Genomic DNA, 20,349 nt, shown 5'->3' with positions numbered 1-20,349 from the left:
TCGCCCTAGTGAAATAAATTAATATATATATTTTCATGTGGTATAATTATTTTTTCTTTATCCCAGACTGCCCCTCTAAACCCTTTCTGTTGGCTTGGACCTGCTGGTTGTGCGGAGGGTATCTGAAGTCCACACATATAAACTTTGCTTACACTTTGCGCTAACATGTGAGTTTCGTGATCTGATCAATATGATCCAATCACTATCTGATCAAGGTTGTCACGTCTATTAAAATGTCTCTCTTATCCGTCCACTATGTCCTCATTGTGACCAGATAAGCTAGTGCCTCCCTGTATGCAAATTATTTGACAGATATGTTTACACTGGAATGATATCCAGACACAATGCGTGCCTTACTAAATCTGGAGGTGGTCAGGAAGATCTGATCACAATCAGACCACAATGTGTATTTTAACCATCTACACCTGTCTAAAAATGTGGACAAGATCAGGACAAATGGTGTATCTTAGCAGCAGGTATTAACAGGGCTATAGTATAGTCTTTCATTTCCAGAAGTACATCAATACATGTAAGGGGTTTGTCTACATAAGTCACCTGGACAGTTGTAAGGAAACTGCAGTGCTGGTACATTTGCCAACACATTATTTATGCTGGTGTGTTTTTGTCCGATTAGATTTTTTCAGATATTGGCAAGCATGTGGCTGTATGCAAGAGTGAATTATTGTAAGGGGGCCTGTCTATAAGTTTTATTTGGCCATAAAAACAAAACATGCCATAATGGATGAATGATGTGAAAATTGCAGGAGAATACAGTAAGCACCCTATTTGAAGGAAGGTGTATGAAAGGATGGAAAGAGTGAGTGAGTGAGTGAATGAGGAAGGAAAGAGGGAGGGAGGAGAGTAAGGCTTAATGTATTTATGCTTCTAGCCATGTTCCTCTTGGCTAGAAACATGTGCTGCTGTAAAGTACTGAACATAGTGGAAGTTTATATCCTTAAGAGTCAATTGACGCACCCATCAATCTAATTAACATAATACAACATCCCCGAGCTTTATGAAATGGGTTTCCATGTCCGAACAGCCGCACACAAGCCTAAGATCACCATGCACAATGCCAAGCGTTGGCTGGAGTTGTGTAAAGCTCGCTGCCATTGGACTCTGGAGCAGTGGAAATGCGTTCTCTGGAGTGATGCATCACGCTTCACCATCTGGCAGTCCGACGGACAAATCTGGGTTTGGCGGATGCCAGGAGAATGCTACCTGCCCGAATGCATAGTGCCAACTGTAAAGTTTGGTAGAGGAGGAATAATAGTCTGGGGCTGTTTTTCATGTTTCGGGCTAGGCCCCTTAGTTTCAGTGAAGGGAAATCTTAACACTACAGCATACAATGACATTGTAGACGATTCTGTGCTTCCAACTTTGTGGCAACAGTTTGGGGAAGGCCCTTTCCTGTTTCAGCATGACAATGCCCCAGTGCACAAAGCGAGGTCCATACAGAAATGGTTTTTCGAGATCGGTGTGGAAGAACTTGACTGGCCTGCACAGAGCCCTGACCTCAACCCCATCGAACACCTTTGGCATTCATTGGAATGCCGACTGCGAGCCAGGCCTAATCGCCCAACATCAGTGCCCGACCTCACTAATGCTCTTGTGACTGAATGGAAGCAAACATTCCAACATCTAGTGGAAAGCCTTCCCAGAAGAGTGGAGACTGTTATAGCAGCAAAGGGGGACCAACTCCATATTAATGCCCATGATTTTGGAATGAGATGTTCGACAAGCAGGTGTCCACATACATTTGGTCATGTAGTGTTCAGTGTTTTCAACTTACATATTTGCACTCATGACTACATTGTGTATGTTTATTTACACATTAATTATTATTCAACGTGTCCTCACCTGGGATTTGAACTCAAACCTCTTGGTTCATGACATTTCGATCTTTCAGCTACGCCAACATGTCTGTGTCAATGACTGATTTCACCTGTATTCCTACACTTTGGACTTACATTTTAGTCATTTAGCAGACGCTCTTATCCAGAGCAACTTACAGTTAGTGAGTGCATACATGTATTATTTTTTTTATACTGGCCCCCCGTGGGGATCGAACCCACAACCCTGGCGTTGCAAGCGCCATGCTATACCAACTGAGCTTTGATAAAAATACACTCAAGAAAAGCGATTATATTTATCATAGTGATTCAGGTAGGGACGCAACTCTCACCTGGGGACATCTTTTTTTTAATCATTGGAATGTGATACAAAACAAGGCGACGGTGTGCTTTAGGACCATGCAGACGCCTCAAAGCGGTCGTGTAGGCTGTTTGGAGTGATTATCCGACTGGACACAAATATATGTCCCCCCCACTTCTAAAACCAATGTTGCGCCCCTGGATTCAGGAGTAACATTGAAACTGAATAATATGCCCCACCAACATTAGACAACTATACAGAAAACCCCCAAATTGCTGATATAAGTCAATTAAATCAATGATAAGAGTAGTCATATCTAAAGTGCACAGATGTATTATATGTAAGGAATGTGTAGAGAAACACAACAGAATTTATGGCACAGCAGAAAGATCAGTGCACCTCAAATGCACCTCCCAGATGGCGTCATATTTTATCTGAACAGCGTACCACTTACTTTAAAACAATCATACCATTACTTTACTTATAATGGTTTGGGATCATCTGGGACCAGCACATGACGTCCTGACAACTGGTAAAACAAATGTCTTGAGAACACCTTACAAAAATCCTAACATAGTCCTTCCTCACCCTTACAGAAAAAACCACATGAATTTCACATGATCACCTTTTCACATGTGAAATGTCACACATGAAGGGTTCCAAACGTACACACTTTCACATGTGAAATGTCAGATGTGGTATTCCAAAAACATGACACTGTCAGTTCTGCAATCATTGTAAGAACTTGTGACAATCAAGCGCTGCACTGTAGCTTAATGGCAGCTAGTTCACAGAAAGTGAATGTAACTTTCAATAACTTTCAACTAGCTGCTAGTGGGTTAGTGTAAAATGTACAGCAATTTACTGTAGATAACCAGTCACACATTCACTGGTAGTGTAGCAGGGAAGTGAGTAGTAAAATTACATGTTGACTAGCTATTAATGAAATATGTCAGCCTTTAACAAGGCTGGAGAACTGACTGTGTGCTAGCTTATTTTTTTAAGAACAGTATACAACAGAACAAATTAACTGGGATGACATTCCCTCTCATGGGAGACCAAAAAGAGATAGCTGAAAGCCATGCTTCCAATAAGCCACACCTGCAATATTCTGATAGGCTGCCACTGCTACAGTTTGCTGCCAATCAGCAAGTAATGTTGCGAAAATAAAAAAGAGTTTAGGCAAAGTGCAAAACTATATTGTTGGCAATATACTGTACAGTGAGGGAAAAAAGTATTTGATCGCCTGCTGATTTTGTACGTTTGCCCACTTACAAAGACACGATCAATCTATATTTATTTGAACAGTGAGAGACAGAATAACAAAAAAAAATCTCCGGAGGGATTTTGTCCCACTCCTCTTTGCAGATCTTCTCCAAGTCATTAAGGTTTCGAGGCTGACGTTTGGCAACTCGAACCTTCAGCTCCCTCCACAGATTGTCTATGGGATTAAGATCTGGAGACTGGCTAGGCCACTCCAGGACCTTAATGTGCTTCTTCTTGAGCCACTCCTTTGGTGCCTTGGCCGTGTGTTTTGGGTCATTGACATGCTGGAATACCCATCCACGACCCATTTTCAATGCCCTGGCTGAGGGAAGGAGGTTCTCACCCAAGATTTGACGGTACATGGCCCCGTCCATCGTCCCTTTGATGCGGTGAAGTTGTCCTGTCCCCTTAGCAGAAAAACACCCCCAAAGCATAATGTTTCCACCTCCATGTTTCACGGTGGGGATGGTGTTCTTGGGGTCATAGGTAGTATTCCTCCTCCTCCAAACACGGCGAGTTGAGTTGATGCCAAAGAGCTCGATTTTGGTCTCATCTGACCACAACATTTTCACCCAGTTCTCCTCTGAATCATTCAGATGTTCATGGGCAAACTTCAGACGGGTGTGTATACAGTGGGGGAAAAAAGTATTTAGTCAGCCACCAATTGTGCAAGTTCTCCCACTTAAAAAGATGAGAGAGGTCTGTAATTTTCATCATAGGTACAGGTCAACTATGACAGACAAATTGAGATTTTTTTTCTCCAAAAAATCACATTGTAGGATTTTTAATGAATTTATTAGCAAATTATGGTGGAAAATAAGTATTTGGTCACCTACAAACAAGCAAGATATCTGGCTCTCACAGACCTGTAACTTCTTTTTTAAGAGGCTCCTCTGTCCTCCACTCGTTACCTGTATTAATGGCACCTGTTTGAACTTGTTATCAGTATAAAAGACACCTGTCCATAACCTCAAACAGTCACACTCCAAACTCCACTATGGCCAAGACCAAAGAGCTGTCAAAGGACACCAGAAACAAAATTGTAGACCTGCACCAGGCTGGGAAGACTGAATCTGCAATAGGTAAGCAGCTTGGTTTGAAGAAATCAACTGTGGGAGCAATTATTAGGAAATGGAAGACATACAAGACCACTGATAATCTCCCTCGATCTGGGGCTCCACGCAAGATCTCACCCCGTGGGGTCAAAATGATCACAAGAACGGTGAGCAAAAATCCCAGAACCACACGGGGGGACCTAGTGAATGACCTGCAGAGAGCTGGGACCAAAGTAACAAAGTCTACCATCAGTAACACACTACGCCGCCAGGGACTCAAATCCTGCAGTGCCAGACGTGTCCCCCTGCTTAAGCCAGTACATGTCCAGGCCCGTCTGAAGTTTGCTAGAGTGCATTTGGATGATCCAGAAGAGGATTGGGAGAATGTCATATGGTTAGATGAAACCAAAATATAACTTTTTGGTAAAAACTCAACTCGTCGTGTTTGGAGGACAAAGAATGCTGAGTTGCATCCAAAGAACACCATACCTACTGTGAAGCATGGGGGTGGAAACATCATGCTTTGGGGCTGTTTTTCTGCAAAGGGACCAGGACGACTGATCTGTGTAAAGGAAAGAATGAATGGGGCCATGTATCGTGAGATTTTTAGTGAAAACCTCCTTCCATCAGCAAGGGCATTGAAGATGAAACGTGGCTGGGTCTTTCAGCATGACAATGATCCCAAACACACCGCCCGGGCAACGAAGGAGTGGCTTCGTAAGAAGCATTTCAAGGTCCTGGAGTGGCCTAGCCAGTCTCCAGATCTCAACCCCATAGAAAATCTTTGGAGGGAGTTGAAAGTCCGTGTTGCCCAGCGACAGCCCCAAAACATCACTGCTCTAGAGGAGATCTGCTTGGAGGAATGGGCCAAAATACCAGCAACAGTGTGTGAAAACCTTGTGAAGACTTACAGAAAACGTTTGACCTGTGTCATTGCCAACAAAGGGTATATAACAAAGTATTGAGAAACTTTTGTTATTGACCAAATACTTATTTTCCACCATAATTTGCAAATAAATTCATTAAAAATCACATTAACAATTCATTAACATCACATGAACACGTGACCACATGAAATTCATGTGGGGTCAAATCCAATAGAACACTACACAGAGTGAAACCCTCTGTATTTTCAAGTATTGTGGTGGCAGCATCATGTTATGAGCATGCTTGTCATCAGCAGAGACTGGGGAGTTTGTCAAGATCAAAATAAATATGAAAGGAGCCAAGCCCAGGTAATAAGTTAGAGGAAAACCCGCCTCAGTCTTCTGAAACCTATCCCTGGGATAGAGTTGTATTTTTTCAGCAAGACAATTACACAAATTGTAATGCCAAAGATACACCAGATGGCTTTCCAATAGGTGTTGAGTGTTCCTGAGTGGTATAGTCTCAGTGCTGATTTTTGCTTGAGACAAGGTTTGAATATTGCTGTCTATCAATTACTCCCAAGCAAGTTTACTGAACTTGTGCAATTTTGACAAACGCAATGGTATGTTGCCCTAAGAGTTGTGAAAAGTTGGTAGAATCTTATTCAAAATTATTCACAGCTGTAATGGCTGCCAAAGGTGCTTCCACCAAGCAATCAACACATCTTTGTTATTTCATTTTTTATTGTTGGACAATTTTATATAACTTTCTTTAACTTTTAAAATGTGGAGCAAGTTGTGTAGATCTGTAGGAATTTTTTCTTATTTAATCCCTTTTTAGATTACATTTTAAGGCAGCAAAATGTGAAGACTGTGTAAGGGGTTTGTAGTGATGTAGTGTTTCTGTTTTTTACTAAGCATAAATATTGGAGGATTAGATATCGACTGGCTGTCCAGCAAAGGAAGACATGGGAGAGTGAAAAACCATGGTCATTTTGGAAGCCTTGCTTAGACTGGAATGTAACCAAAGTGAACTATGAACACTCAAACATGAGGCATTTTATGAGGGCTAACCGTACAATATACTGTATTATTGTATTACTTGCTACATTTTTTAATGTTTTATCTAACATACACTTACCATCCATCAGTTTGACAATACTTTGGAAGGGAACTTACTTTTGTTTTGGAAAGGGAATGAAGACATTTTGGGTTATGTATTCACATACTAAAATCAATACTGATCTACTGATTAATAGTTACGTAAATTGTATAGGCACTGATATACTGTAGGTCTACTTTTGCTAAAAAGTTAGCCCTATATTTCCTTTCTGATCGATCAACTGTGTTCAATTAGATTCTACTTGGATTTATATTCAGCATGTCAACATAAACTCTGCAGGTCGAAAATAATGTTTATTTTTTAATACTTTCAGGCAACAGGAATGGAGTGAAACAACTAATTTGGGAGACCATCCATTCTCCCCATGCAGCATAGGCCTGTTCAGTGTGAGATGGATAGTGGTGGGCTGGTGCTGAAAGACTGTGGCAGGATGTAGTTTACTGTGCAATCTCACTGCAAATGGAAAGCAAATGGATATATATCAGTCACTTTATATAGAGCTGGTGTAGGTCTCTGTGTGTGTGTGTGTGTGTGTGTGTGTGTGTGTGTGTGTGTGTGTGTGTGTGTGTGTGTGTGTTTATGTGTGTGTGTACACCCGTGTGTGAGAGTTTGTGCGCCAATGCATCTATATGTGTGTGTGTTTACTTGGCTCTTTGAGGCTATGAGAGGGCTCCTAATGGAAATTGAACGGGTCCAGCTATGGTCAATGAGCCCCCTGGCGTAAGCTCTCCCAACCAGCCCTCTATTTGGCTCACATTATCTGCCATCCACTCTAAATGGCCTTGCTGTGTATGCGTGTGTGCGTGTAAGGAGCGAGAGCAGAAACAGTTCTGGCCTGGTGTGCCTCAGCCCGGTTTGTTGTGCAGGTACTAATCCCAGTATAGCCTACTCAGGTACTAATCCCAGTATAGCCTACTCAGGTACTAATCCCAGTATAGCCTATTCAGGTACTAATCCCAGTATAGCCTACTCGGGTACTAATCCCAGTATAGCCTACTCGGGTACTAATCCCAGTATAGACTACTCAGTATAGACTACTCAGGTACTAATCCCAGTATAGCCTATTCAGGTACTAATCCCAGTATAGCCTACTCGGGTACTAATCCCAGTATAGACTACTCAGGTACTAATCCCAGTATAGCCTACTCAGGTACTAATCCCAGTATAGCCTATTCAGGTACTAATCCCAGTATAGCCTACTCAGGTACTAATCCCAGTATAGCCTATTCAGGTACTAATCCCAGTATAGCCTACTCGGGTACTAATCCCAGTATAGCCTACTCGGGTACTAATCCCAGTATAGACTACTCAGGTACTAATCCCAGTATAGCCTATTCAGGTACTAATCCCAGTATAGCCTACTCGGGTACTAATCCCAGTATAGACTACTCAGGTACTAATCCCAGTATAGCCTACTCAGGTACTAATCCCAGTATAGCCTACTCGGGTACTAATCCCAGTATAGACTACTCAGGTACTAATCCCAGTATAGCCTACTCGGGTACTAATCCCAGTATAGACTACTCAGGTACTAATCCCAGTATAGCCTACTCAGGTACTAATCCCAGTATAGCCTATTCAGGTACTAATCCCAGTATAGCCTACTCGGGTACTAATCCCAGTATAGACTACTCAGGTACTAATCCCAGTATAGCCTACTCGGGTACTAATCCCAGTATAGCCTACTCGGGTACTAATCCCAGTATAGCCTACTCGGGTACTAATCCCAGTATAGCCTATTCAGGTACTAATCCCAGTATAGCCTACTCGGGTACTAATCCCAGTATAGCCTACTCGGGTACTAATCCCAGTATAGCCTACTCAGGTACTAATCCCAGTATAGACTACTGAGGTTATATCTAACACCATTTTCTCGCTTTCTCGCACCTTGCTTCTGAGTCTGAATCACAATCAATACTCCTCCAAAGAGCTTTGTGACTTTTTCCAAGTGGCTGCTTCAGCAGAGGTGTGAGAGAAGCATGAATCACGTAGCCTTCTTTCAAGTGGAAACAAAAGAGAAACTCAAGGACGAGCCTGAAAGAAAACACACAGCACAGACGTACTGTATATGGCATAATTTGTGCATCTGTCATTGGAAAAGGAGAGCTTGTTGTTTCAACCTCTCTTCCAATATCACCTCTGTGCCTATGCCTGTGCGCCTATGCCAGCAAGTTTGGTAGACTGAGACTAATTGTCAAACTTGGTATTTTAGTGTGCTTAAATACCGTATATCATCAATGGCTAGCTAACGTTAGTTCATTCATCTTTCATCTAGTATCTATGTTGCCTTAGCTTCCTAGAATCAAAGCCCCCCTTTAGAAAATCAGCAGTCTCCTTTCTCACAGACCACAGATGAAAAAAGGCTTGATTCCCATTCTGTTCATTCTGTTGCTTCTGATAGAACTACAAATTAGTTTCCAATTTGAGTGTGAATGTGATTGTGAACCCCCCTCAGAAGGGCCTATGGGCCCTGGTCGAAAGTAGTGTAAGAGAGTCAGGTTGCCAGATTATGAATGAATTTTGGAGCAGCCGGGAGGCTCTGCTGGAATGTCATGATGTTCTGGCATTTCCCTGACAGCTCCAAACATGTAGACATAAATCATTATTCACTTCAATGGACTGCAGCGCCATAGGGACATACGCACACACACACACACACACACACACACACACACACACACACACACACACACACACACACACACACACACACACACCCTTTCCCTCTCTCAAAGTGAAGGGTATCAGAGGGAGAGAGTTTACCCTTGGAGGCAATGGCTGTGTGTCTATCTCAGTCAATACTCAACACTCTTCAGAGCTGATCAATGTCTGTGTTTGCAGGTAATGACTCAAGGAGGAAAATTGTTGTTAAACAATCAGACACATTTGGGTGATCTCTGGCATCATCCTTGCGTGTGTGTGTGTATGTGTGTGTGTGTGTGTGTGCAACAGACAGCGTGAAGGTCACGCCCCCTCACTATCTCTGCCGATTTATAATCCAGTCACTCTGCTGGCATTGCCATGGCAGCAAGGAGTTGAAGGCAAACAATGCCATTCAGGGTGGAAGGAAACCCTTTGATGAAAGGAGAGAGAGAAATGGAGAGATGTGTAATACCCATCTATCTCCTGAGGAGAGATAGGATATGAAGAGGCAGTACTTTACATAATATTCAAGTCCCTTCATGGAGTTTCACTTTAACCTATTACATGCGCCAGAAAATATTGTGTTTAGTGGTGAACTGAGTCAGAGGGGGGCGTAAATATCCAGGTGTTAACAAACACACACATAGCAGGTAAGATTTCCACCATGTACTGACATTACAGAATTCATTCCTATCAGTGTTTGAATTGGGCTGGAACACACAGGTACTGATTTACACACAGGTACTGGCTTAAAATATGATGAATACTGGCACCTAAATATAAAAAGTACCAACACCCAAAATGAGCACAGGCACCTATTTCTTTCCACTTCAAGCACTGATTCCTATGTATCAAACAAAGCCTCTTTAGAATGTGCAGCACACATTATAATTAGTCAGTGTGTCAGTTGAGACAGCACAGAAATGAAAGCTCCTGAAATACGGCAATGTTGTCATTTCACAGGGGAATGACTGAGAATGGACCTCTTCCTCCACGTAAATCTGATTGTCTGTGTTTATGTGTTCCATTTCAGAGCTGAACCAAAACTGTCTGTCATATAGTCTGATAGAGTACACTGTCTGCATACTAAAAACCCTTAGCTTCCTGGTCCCATCTATTTTATACAACATGGTAATCTACTGTATCTTTATTTGATAGTTTGTGTCTGCTTAGAATAAGAATATTCCTTAGAATAAGAATATTCCCCTCAGAAAATAGTCCTGCTGAGACAGAAGCTATCCTAATATGGATACTGTACATTAGTTACATTTTTCAAAACAGGACAGATAATTTTTTATCATGTTGAATCAGTTTAATTAACAATGTTGAGTCAGTTTGGTTGTTAAGTGTACCTGCCTCTTGCTCCATGGATGAGTGTGAGCAGCTGTTGGAAGACTGTTTTAGAAACTGTTTGGCAGAGATTTGGGGAAAATCAACAGCCCGTAGATGACAAGGCAACCTGTTCAGAATTCTTCAGCAGCACACTGTTCCTACTGCCGCCCAAGAATTCTCCGTATTTATTCAGTTTTCCCATGGAGTTATACAAATTCATGAACATTATTAGACAGAGAGATAAATAAGTGTCTTGGATGTATGAATTGCAAGTTTCTCCATATTCTACTTGTAATCAAGGCGCTGTTGGCACATAAGCCCCTGATCGCAGACTCTACTCTCGTGCTAGTTGCTTGTTTATATGGGTAATGGGTAATGACAAAGTGTTGCTTGATCTGAGCCCATTATTGAAATGTTGTGTGGAGCTAGCCACAGAAAGAGTGTGTTAGCAAACAGCTGTAGCTGGAGTAATATTGGCAGGCGAACTGTGGAATACTTGGCAAATTTGCTGTTACTCATTCAAATATGTGAAATAAACACAGCGAGGTGGGTTAGTGGGGCGCCTTCCTCTGACTACTAACAGCCTTCCTCTGACTAAGTCTGGAAGCCAGGGAAGACTCTCAATGTGTTGTAGTTTCCATGGAGGGGAAGCAGACACTGTTGTAGTAGACCGTGGGAGTTGTTACGAAGCTCAACTCAGCCATGTTCCTATCTCTGAATGACCACTGCGAGTGTCATTCACCACTGAGTCATTCAGTGCACAATTGTGGTCCACTGTGATAACTAGAGTGTTTCCTTCTTAGGTTCCCTAAGTTTTGTCAGTTTCCTTTTTAGTTTCCAAAGGCGGTTATGAAAAACTCCTGGCCCTACTGACAACACAGTGTTTTTGACCGGCAGACCAAACCATCCGGGTAGCAAGTCATTAAGCCTGTGCGGTCTCTCATTATTTTAATGACCATAGTTGAGTAGAGAGTGTGCTGTAACTAGGAGGCAGATAGTTGTTTTGTAAAATGGGTGTAATGAGTGGGAATATCCTCAGCCACTATACTTTGACTTATTAAAGAGGCAAGGGCATTATTAGCACTAGTTTCTTATCTGTAACTGGGGGAATGGCCTCCTCCCTTCCTCCATGGAAACTCTATACTGTATATACAGTATACACTACACTGAGTATACAAAACATTAAGAACACCTGCTCTTTCCATGACAGACTGACCAGGTGAATCCAGGTGAAAGCTATAATCCCTTATTGATGTCACCTGTTAAATCCACTTAAATCAGTGTAGATGAAGGGGAGGAGACAGGTTAAAGAGGGATTTTTAAGCCTTGAGATGTGGATTGTGTATGTGTGCCATTCAGAGGGTGAATGGGAAACACAAAATATTTAAGTGCCTCTGAACGGGGTATGGTAATAGGTGCACCGGTTTGTGTCAAGAACTACAACGCTGCTGGGTTTTTCACGCTTAACAGTTTCACGTGTGTATCAAGAATGGTCCACCACCCAAAGGACATCCAGCCAACTTGACACAACTGTGGGAAGCATTGGAGTCAACGTGGGCAGCATCCCTGTGGAATGTTTTCGACACCTTGTAGAGTCCATGCCCTGACAAATTGAGGCTGTTCTGAGGGCACAAGGGAGGTATACTCATCACCACAGTGGATCAACCATTCAATTTTCACATTGTGAATTTTTACCAGAAAATCTCATTAATTGTGTGTATGGTTTAGGCTTACCTTGGCGTGACTTTTTGATAGCCGTGTAATTCTCTCTCGGACAAGGTGAGTTTTATTTCGCAATGCTAATTATTGATAATAGTTACCTTGTCCGAGAGATTTGCACAGTTATCAAAACGTCACGCCAGTGTAAGCCTATACGAAACACAGACCTTATTTGAAGTAGGTCTAAAATCCGAGATTTAAAAAATGAATGGTACCATTTCCAGGTTTTATGACTCATACTGTGGTACTCAATACCGTATGCACTGTAATAAATATAATACAAGTACTATATGTAAAATGCAAAATGTGAAGCTGGTTTCCCTGATTAAGAGGCTCACATAATAGCCAAACAATTATGTCTTTTTTTTTCAAGCGTAGCCAACAGCTCAACATTTCTACTCAGTCTACTTGGAGTGAGTGAGTCACTCTGTTTGTTTTAGCATTTGTTTTTGTTGATGCCCTTCCGACAGTTCCAGTGCCACTTAGGCAATTAGTCATCTTTAGTATGCAGTGTGCTCCATCTCCACCTCCTCAATCATCAACACAGGCAATTATGTTCAATGGAATAGGATCCAGCAGCCGAGCTGCCGGAGTTGATAGAAACTAGTGTGGGAGGTGTGCTGCTGAGCTTCCCTCTGCATTAGTCAAGCCTGTGGGGTGCTTAGTACGCACATTATGAAGGGCTTAGCGAATAGGATTACTAATTCAAATCAATACCTTCTAAATTTGAGCTCTTCCAGAATCGTAGTCTTTAATGTTTACAGGAAATAATTAGAGGTCTTCTGACTAGGGTTTACCCTCACGTGGGCTTAACTAGTTAAAGTTTTTTTTTTTTTATAGCTAGAGTATGTCAAAGATCAGATTATGGATTTTAGGCTTGCTACATTTCTGACTCATTCTGGGTCTTGTGGATGAATAAAATCTGGACATAGGGGTTAATCCCAGTTCATGCTACTCAATACAGATCAGACTTTCACTCTTGTTGTTGTGAACATACTGTGTGCGCACACACACACACAGACACAGGCTGCAGGTAGCCTAGCGATAGAGCGTTGGGTCAGTAACCGAAAGGTCGTTAGTTCGAATTCCCAAGTCAACAAGGTGAAAATATGTCGATGTGCCCTTGAGCAAGGCACTTAACCCTAATTGCTCCATAATGGCAGACCCTGGCAGTGACCCCATTCTCCGAGAGTATCTCGGAGTTGGGATGTGCAAAAAACACATTTCCAATTCACACATGCGTATATACACACTTGTACATGTGTGAAATAGAACACATATAAGCACACACACAAAGGCCGCTATCCCACCTAGAGGCAGACATTCAAATGTCGCCAGCTGAAGTTTGTAACTATTCAAAGGTCAGAGACTTGTTTGCGGTCATCGTTCAATTTTATCCCTGCCACCAGCTACTGCAGTTTCAAACACAAAACACATTATCCAGTCTGAGACTGTCAGCATGGCCAAGTCTATATGATGACTCAATGTGGGGGATTTCTTATGTCTAATTGAGCAACTTGTTGTATTACCGCAGTGTTCACCGGCTCATTGAGCCCCATTTATTGTGGTCTTTCCCACTCCCACCTCTCTGCTGTCTCTTTCTTTTCATCTGCCTTCCCTCCCACTGTAAAATCTATTGTTTTCTCTTGTGTCTGTTGTGCAAGGATCTTGAGTGTAATAGGTTACTTAAAAATGACAAGAATTCCAGACAATGTTAGAGGGAAATGCAATTTAAGCAAATACTTCATTATATCAATATCAAGCCTATCAATTTCAATAAGATCGAGAAAGGGATACAAAGTCAAATGGAAATGACCTGAATAATCAGAGAAATGTACAATGTAAGACTATAAATCCTGGTCTCAACTCTTTACGACATTTAAGGACGGAAAAATATGGAAATTTGCTGGTGTTGAACCTGTCACTCTGTCTTCCGTTTGGACTTCGCTCCATAACAGCACCTCCGGACACAGAAGAGGCATGTTTTGATGAAGAGGAGGGTGAGCAGCAGCACGATGGCCAGAAGGAAAGCGAACACGTCCAGGCTGTGGTACTGGTACCAGGTGAGCTCGTGGGCCTGGACCCTCAGGTGCTTGGCCCCTTTATTCCTCATGGTGAACTCTATCCAGAACACCGCTTCATCCTTGGGACTGATGGGCCTGTCATGGTGGATCCTGGACAACCTCAAGGCATTCTCCTTATACGATGGCTCGTTGATCACAGCGTTGAGTCCATCCACCAGATCCTGGGTTTTCATGGTGTTGAAGTCCATGATGACCGCGGCCCCCTTGGCCTTCATGTGGACCATGTTGTCCGGCTGGTCAGCGAACATAGGAATTCCCACCATGGGGACCCCATGATAGATGGCCTCGTAGATGCCATTGGTTCCACCGTGGGTGATGAAGGCTCTGGTCTTGGGGTGACCCAGCAGGTCATTCTGCGGGATCCAGTCGAAGACTCTGGTGTTGGGGTCCAGGGTCTCAGGCTTCTCCCCGCTGAGCCTCCACAGGACCTTCTGGGGAATCTGCCCCAGGGCTGAGGCGATCATGTTCCCCTTCTCTGTGGTGAGGTTCTTGATCATGGATCCGAGGGTGAACACCACAATGCCGTCATCTCCAGAGCTCTGCACAAACTCCTCCATGTCCTCTGGTAAGGGCCTGGCAGGCTTGCAGTGGATTCCCCCCACAAACTTGAAGTTAGGGAGGAAAGGACGAGGGTAGTCAAAGTCCCAGTATGTCCGGATCAGCCACAAGTCAGCTTGGCCCATCACCTCACAATAGGTTGATGGCTTCCCTCGAATCTCACTGTAGTAGGCGTCTATGTCTTGCCAATAACCGTATGCCATCATGTCCTGGGATGCATAGAAGAGGAAGTTCAACAGTCTTTCAGTGAAGCTCATTTCATCGGTTAACTTGATCATGGCACCAGGGACAAAGGATGGTGGAGAAGGCAGCTGCCCACAGAGCCTCTCCCACATGTGGGCAATAGAGAAGCGCAGGGAGTAGACCAGAGGAATGCCCAGATCCTCAGCCACCAGGTCACTGCAGGGGTAGATTGGATCGGATAACAGAACATCGTACTTGGCCTCTCTCAGTCTCCTCATGACGGTCTCTGACCTCAGCAGTCCGTCACAGATCTGTATGGAAAACTTTAAATCTCTTTTTGCAAGATGATACCCCTTCCAATGGATCTGCAAGTAGCTCAGGTGATCTATCTCGTACATGTAAAAGTGGATTAACTCCTCAAATAAATCGCTCATCTCTTGCATTGAGATGGAGACGTTGAATGGTTCGTAGCTGAAGCGAGCCTTTTCCGTGGGGTCCATGTAAACAGAGGCACTCTGCACCAGCACTGTAACACTGTGTCCTCTGTCAATCAAAGTGTCCAATACAGGCTTGAGGTTGATCCAGTGACTGCCTTCAGTATGCCAAACTAATATTTTTCCACAGTTTACACTCCCTATGATACATAACTGTGCGAACACACACGCAGAGATATACCGTGTCAGCTTCATCGTGACTGTATGGAAACGTGTTGAAAACCAAGCGTTTTGAAACTCTTTCCAAAGTCAACCAATCATTAACTGATGAAGTTGAACTCTGTATTGTAGTACTATAGGATTCCTCCAGTCACATAACACCAGATAAGCGAGCCACCGCCTTGGTCTTTCGGTGTGAAAGGTAAAGGCAAGCACACACAGAGAGTAACCCTGCTTGTTCTGCTTGTTCCTACCCTGAGTCAAGCAGCTAGCTGCATGTAAGTCCTGCCAGCAACACACTGTTCAGTCATAATAGGTACCAGTGGGATCAAAACCTCACAGGCGTCGGGAGCAGAATGGTAATCTCCTCCAAATCCTGGGCAGGAATGTTGGCCCAGGAAATTAGTCAGGAGAGTTTTGTTATTGCAGAGGGGAGAAACGAATGGGCTGAGTCACTCTGGACGTGTCCCAAATGGCACCCTATTCCCTTTATAGTGCACTACTTTTGATGAGAGCCTGATGGGCCCTGGTCAAAAGTAGTGCACCATAAAGGAAATAGGGTGCCATTTGGGACTCAGATAGAGTGTCAAGCTTGATGAAAGGTGTCATCCTTTACCAGTCCACCTCTACACTTTATACATGGACTGAGATCAGAGGAAAGGGGAAAACAAATCTGGAGAAAACAAATTATTAACGTAATGTCCAGTGTTGTGCCCATGAGATCAATATTGGGGATGAGGTTTTTTTATGCATTCGCATGGTGGTTTGGTGGATTTTGTGACCTTGATTTACTGACATTATTAGCAGACATTAACAAACTACAAGCTACACTATAAGCTACATAAGAGGACATTAAATAAGAGGATATTAACATGATCGCATTGACACGCACAGACAAAGAGTTGCAGGCAGGATGAGGTAGCAGCTGTAATATGACAGGTGAGATTGCAACTCTACCTGCTTTAACTTCCCTGGCAGGAAACTGTGCGACCGGGAAATGCTTCCCCCTGATAGCGAGGAGGAGAGGGAAGGAAAACAGGAGCAGGATGGTGGAGAGTGCTCACAGCTGGGATCAAAAACAGGATTGGATGGATCATGGCTCACAGGTGGGTGAATATGGAGTGGCCCAGGTGAAAAAGCTGTTCCACTCTAAAGGTATCAGAGACACCTGGAGCTGAGTGACTCTCTCTCCGGCTGGTGGAAAAATATTTCAAAGGGTTCTCTCATGATAGTTGAAAAAATGTCTAAATGTATTGCAAATAACAAACATCTGCCTCAACATACTTCTAGACAATTCGTGTGTGCATAGAAATCGGAACACAGTGTTTAATTTACATGACAACCTCTGTCTTACTTCAGGTACCTACAGTACGTAACAATGGAGCTAATTGTTCTATTTCCTGTAAGAAGTAACAACACTAACAAATAGCCAACCAGTATGAAGAATAATTGTTACAAATGATCCCCACAAAAGACCTGTTTAGGATTCATAAATCAATTATGCCTTGCTGTCAATGTAGTTGCGATTCATTGACCATTTAAATTATTACAAGTGCGACATTTCGATTGAAGAGAGTTCACACAGTGTTTAAAGCACCCCCCTGAAAAAATGTACCTCAAATGCCAGCATTCCACTGTGAAGCTAATCTATTCCCTGACAAACAAGAGTTCTGAATGTCACTGCACACTACACACACACACACGTGCACACGCACATTACTGCTACTCCTACTGTAGGAGGCATGTGACAAGGAAAGAGGGATGATAATGCTTTGCTCTTGTTATTCTGCCTAGTAATCACACTGTTCCCCAGTAGGCCTATGAGAGCTCTCATGCTGGGAAAATCTCTATCAGGCACAAGCATGCTAAAAAAGGTATGACATGTAGACCTATACTCATTATGGCTGAAGATTACTGTGACTGTACATATGCCCCTAAGTGATACTGGTCGGTGTGTGTGTGTGGGTTTAAAGAACAGCACATGCTATACATGTACTAGTAATGAGTCTATGCCCCTCGGTGAATGTTGGACAAACACTTGTAACAAGCAGCATCTTTGGATTACGAAACGGTCAACACACGGAGTGCTTAAGCTGTAGAAAGTTCTCAGAGGAGATAATTTGATACCAGTATTGAAAGACAAGGGCAAAAATAATGCAACGTTAGTCGGAATACATTTTCCTTTCCATGTATGACGAGGAGCTTGTGACAATTCTGCATTAGATCTGCTTATCAGTATTCGTCTGCCGATGGTCTGAAGCTGAGCTCAGGCTGCAGTGACTCAGCACTTCAACATGATTAGATAGATTTGCTGAACCATAAGTAACCATTAAACATTGATAACCATAAGTGACCATTAACCTCTAAAGGTCTAAGCCTTTGGGGGGGGGGGGGGGTCTACTAAGCTAACATATGGAATTGGTGGTCATACCATGGATCATTTATCTATTTGATTTGGAATTTTAGGACCCCTGGAGGTATCAAAAAATAAATAATTACATATTGAATTTGGACTTTACCACTATAGCCCATAGAAATGCATTGAATAACACATTCATAAATGGAAAAACAGACAGTCAAAAAAGAAATCATAAGGAATAAGGTTTTGAAGTGTCTTTCCTATATCTAGGAGATATAAGAAAGATAAGGAAATATTTTTTTTTGTTGTTGGCACAAAACTACCTTCATACTTCCATAACAAATGTTTTACCGGTACCGGTTACCTTCAGACGAGTTATTTGACGCTACAAACAGAAGTTGGCACATCGGCGGTACCGACCTCAGACGAGTCCCAATGGGCTTGTGGGGGTCGTAGAGCAAAACGGAGAACACAATCGTGACAATCTCATCTTTCCATAGACGGGTGCATCAATAGACTGTTAATGATTTAACCATTGATGACCATTCATGTTATCAATCACATTACCCTCTCACCTGGTATGATCTATGTGTTTTATTGTTCACAGTTTTGAAGGGGATTGGATGTTGATGATTGACGTTCCACTCTCTGAACCCTCCAAACAGTGCGTTACATAAGAATTAGTATGCATTCTGTTGTATCTGAGACTATGTCAACATCAACTAGGAAAGTTAAGATATAGATGGAGACATCTTACAGAGGACATGACTTGTACACACTGTACATCATACCAGGTGAGAGAGTAATGTGATTTATAACATGAACGGTCATCAATGGTTAATGGTTACTTATGGTTACTTAGGTAATGAACGAAAAAGGGACTGTTAGGTTCAAATTGATCTTAAAAGTTTGAAATGCATGAGTTTCTGGTTGCAAGTGTCACTTAATATCTTTGCCGCTCCAATATTAATAGGCAAATCTTTGTTAATGTGCACCACTGAACAGCCGCTATGCAGTCATGCTGTCAGACAAAAGTTGAGGATTAAAGTGACAATTGATATGACAAGATTACCACCCCAGACTTAGGTAACTGGGATCAATGTTTAAAAATATAATTTTTTTAACATTCTCAGACCAAATGGTAAGTAAGTAAGCCTTGTCCGAGCCAGAATGAGACCCTGCAAAATCTCTTGTTTCTCTAGTGCAGGGATCATCAACTAGATTCAGCCGTGGGACGATTTTTTATTGAGTGGATAAATCATTTGTACTCTGCAAATTGACGCAAGAAGCCCAAACAGATTTTGTAATTGACAAAAACATAATCATTTCAAACCTTGAATACATTGGTCCACAATCCCATACTGTATGTCTCTCTATTCCAGCCAGGTCACCCGTGATACAAGCCAGTATCTGCCTCTGATTCTAAAGGTTGCAAGTTCGAATCCAGCGATAGAACGTTATTTTTGTTTTAAGCCTATCCCAAACCTTAACAATTTGGAGTTAATGCCTAACCTCGAGATTTCGGAGTTAATGCCTAAACTTAACCCTGCCTCTGATTTCAAAGGTTGCAAGTTTGAATCCAGTGATAGAAAGGTTTTATATATATATATATATATATATATATATATATATATATATATACATATATATATATATATATATATATATATATATATATATATTAAGCCTATCCCAAACCTTAACCCTTACCTTACATTTTTTTGTTAATGCCTAAACCTATCCCTAACCTTAAAAATTCGGAGTTAATGCCTAAACTTGACCTTAAACACTCAACTTCTAAATTTGACATTTGAGAAACATGGATGAATGTCTAATTCTGAATTGAGACTGTGAGAGATAGTTGCTCTATTTATGAGTGGAAATACTTGGGAATAGATTTCCTAAATTAAAATCATTTTGAGCTAAATTCCTAGTGAAGTTACAGTCTATTATGTCCAAAAACGAAAATATTACTAAACAAGTTATTATAATTTTTTGCTAAACTTTGTAGGGGCCAAATAAATTCAGCCGTGGGCCGTATTTGGCCCGCGGGCCGCCAGTTGACGATCCCTGCTCTAGCATGAGGCAGCTTGATGTACCAGTACACCCCTGAACAGGATTTGAGTCTGTTGTAGTTAGTAATGTAATGAGTAGATTTGTATCCGTACACTGTGAAAGATTCTCTATGTCAATTAATCCATTTTGATTTGTATATCTAGGCCTACCAACCATTGTAATTACAGATTGTTGATAGTGACAACAATCTAGTGTTCATTATTCAAATGCTAATGTGATGATAACTACTGCAGTTGATCCACAAAGGAAATAAAGGAAATCGTATTCAACAGAAGTTA

General features: G+C 42.2%; 1 protein-coding gene across 1 annotated transcript; it reads right to left on the bottom strand.

The window, feature by feature from the left end:
• Positions 1-13,867: 13,867 nt before the first annotated feature.
• On the bottom strand, positions 13,868-15,720 carry LOC311148464 (UDP-glucuronosyltransferase 2A1-like). Its single transcript, XM_084185441.1, has one exon. It carries the CDS (start codon positions 15,670-15,672, stop codon positions 14,080-14,082), a length of 1,593 nt encoding a protein of 530 aa, XP_084041567.1. The 5' UTR covers positions 15,673-15,720; the 3' UTR covers positions 13,868-14,079.
• Positions 15,721-20,349: the final 4,629 nt, after the last annotated feature.

The sequence above is a fragment of the Coregonus lavaretus genome (genome assembly GCF_964263955.1).
Source record: "Coregonus lavaretus genome assembly, chromosome: 2".
Lineage (NCBI taxonomy): Eukaryota > Metazoa > Chordata > Actinopteri > Salmoniformes > Salmonidae > Coregonus > Coregonus lavaretus.
The sequence above is the reverse complement of the archived record's forward strand: the minus strand, read 5'-3'. Positions and strand labels throughout refer to the sequence as shown.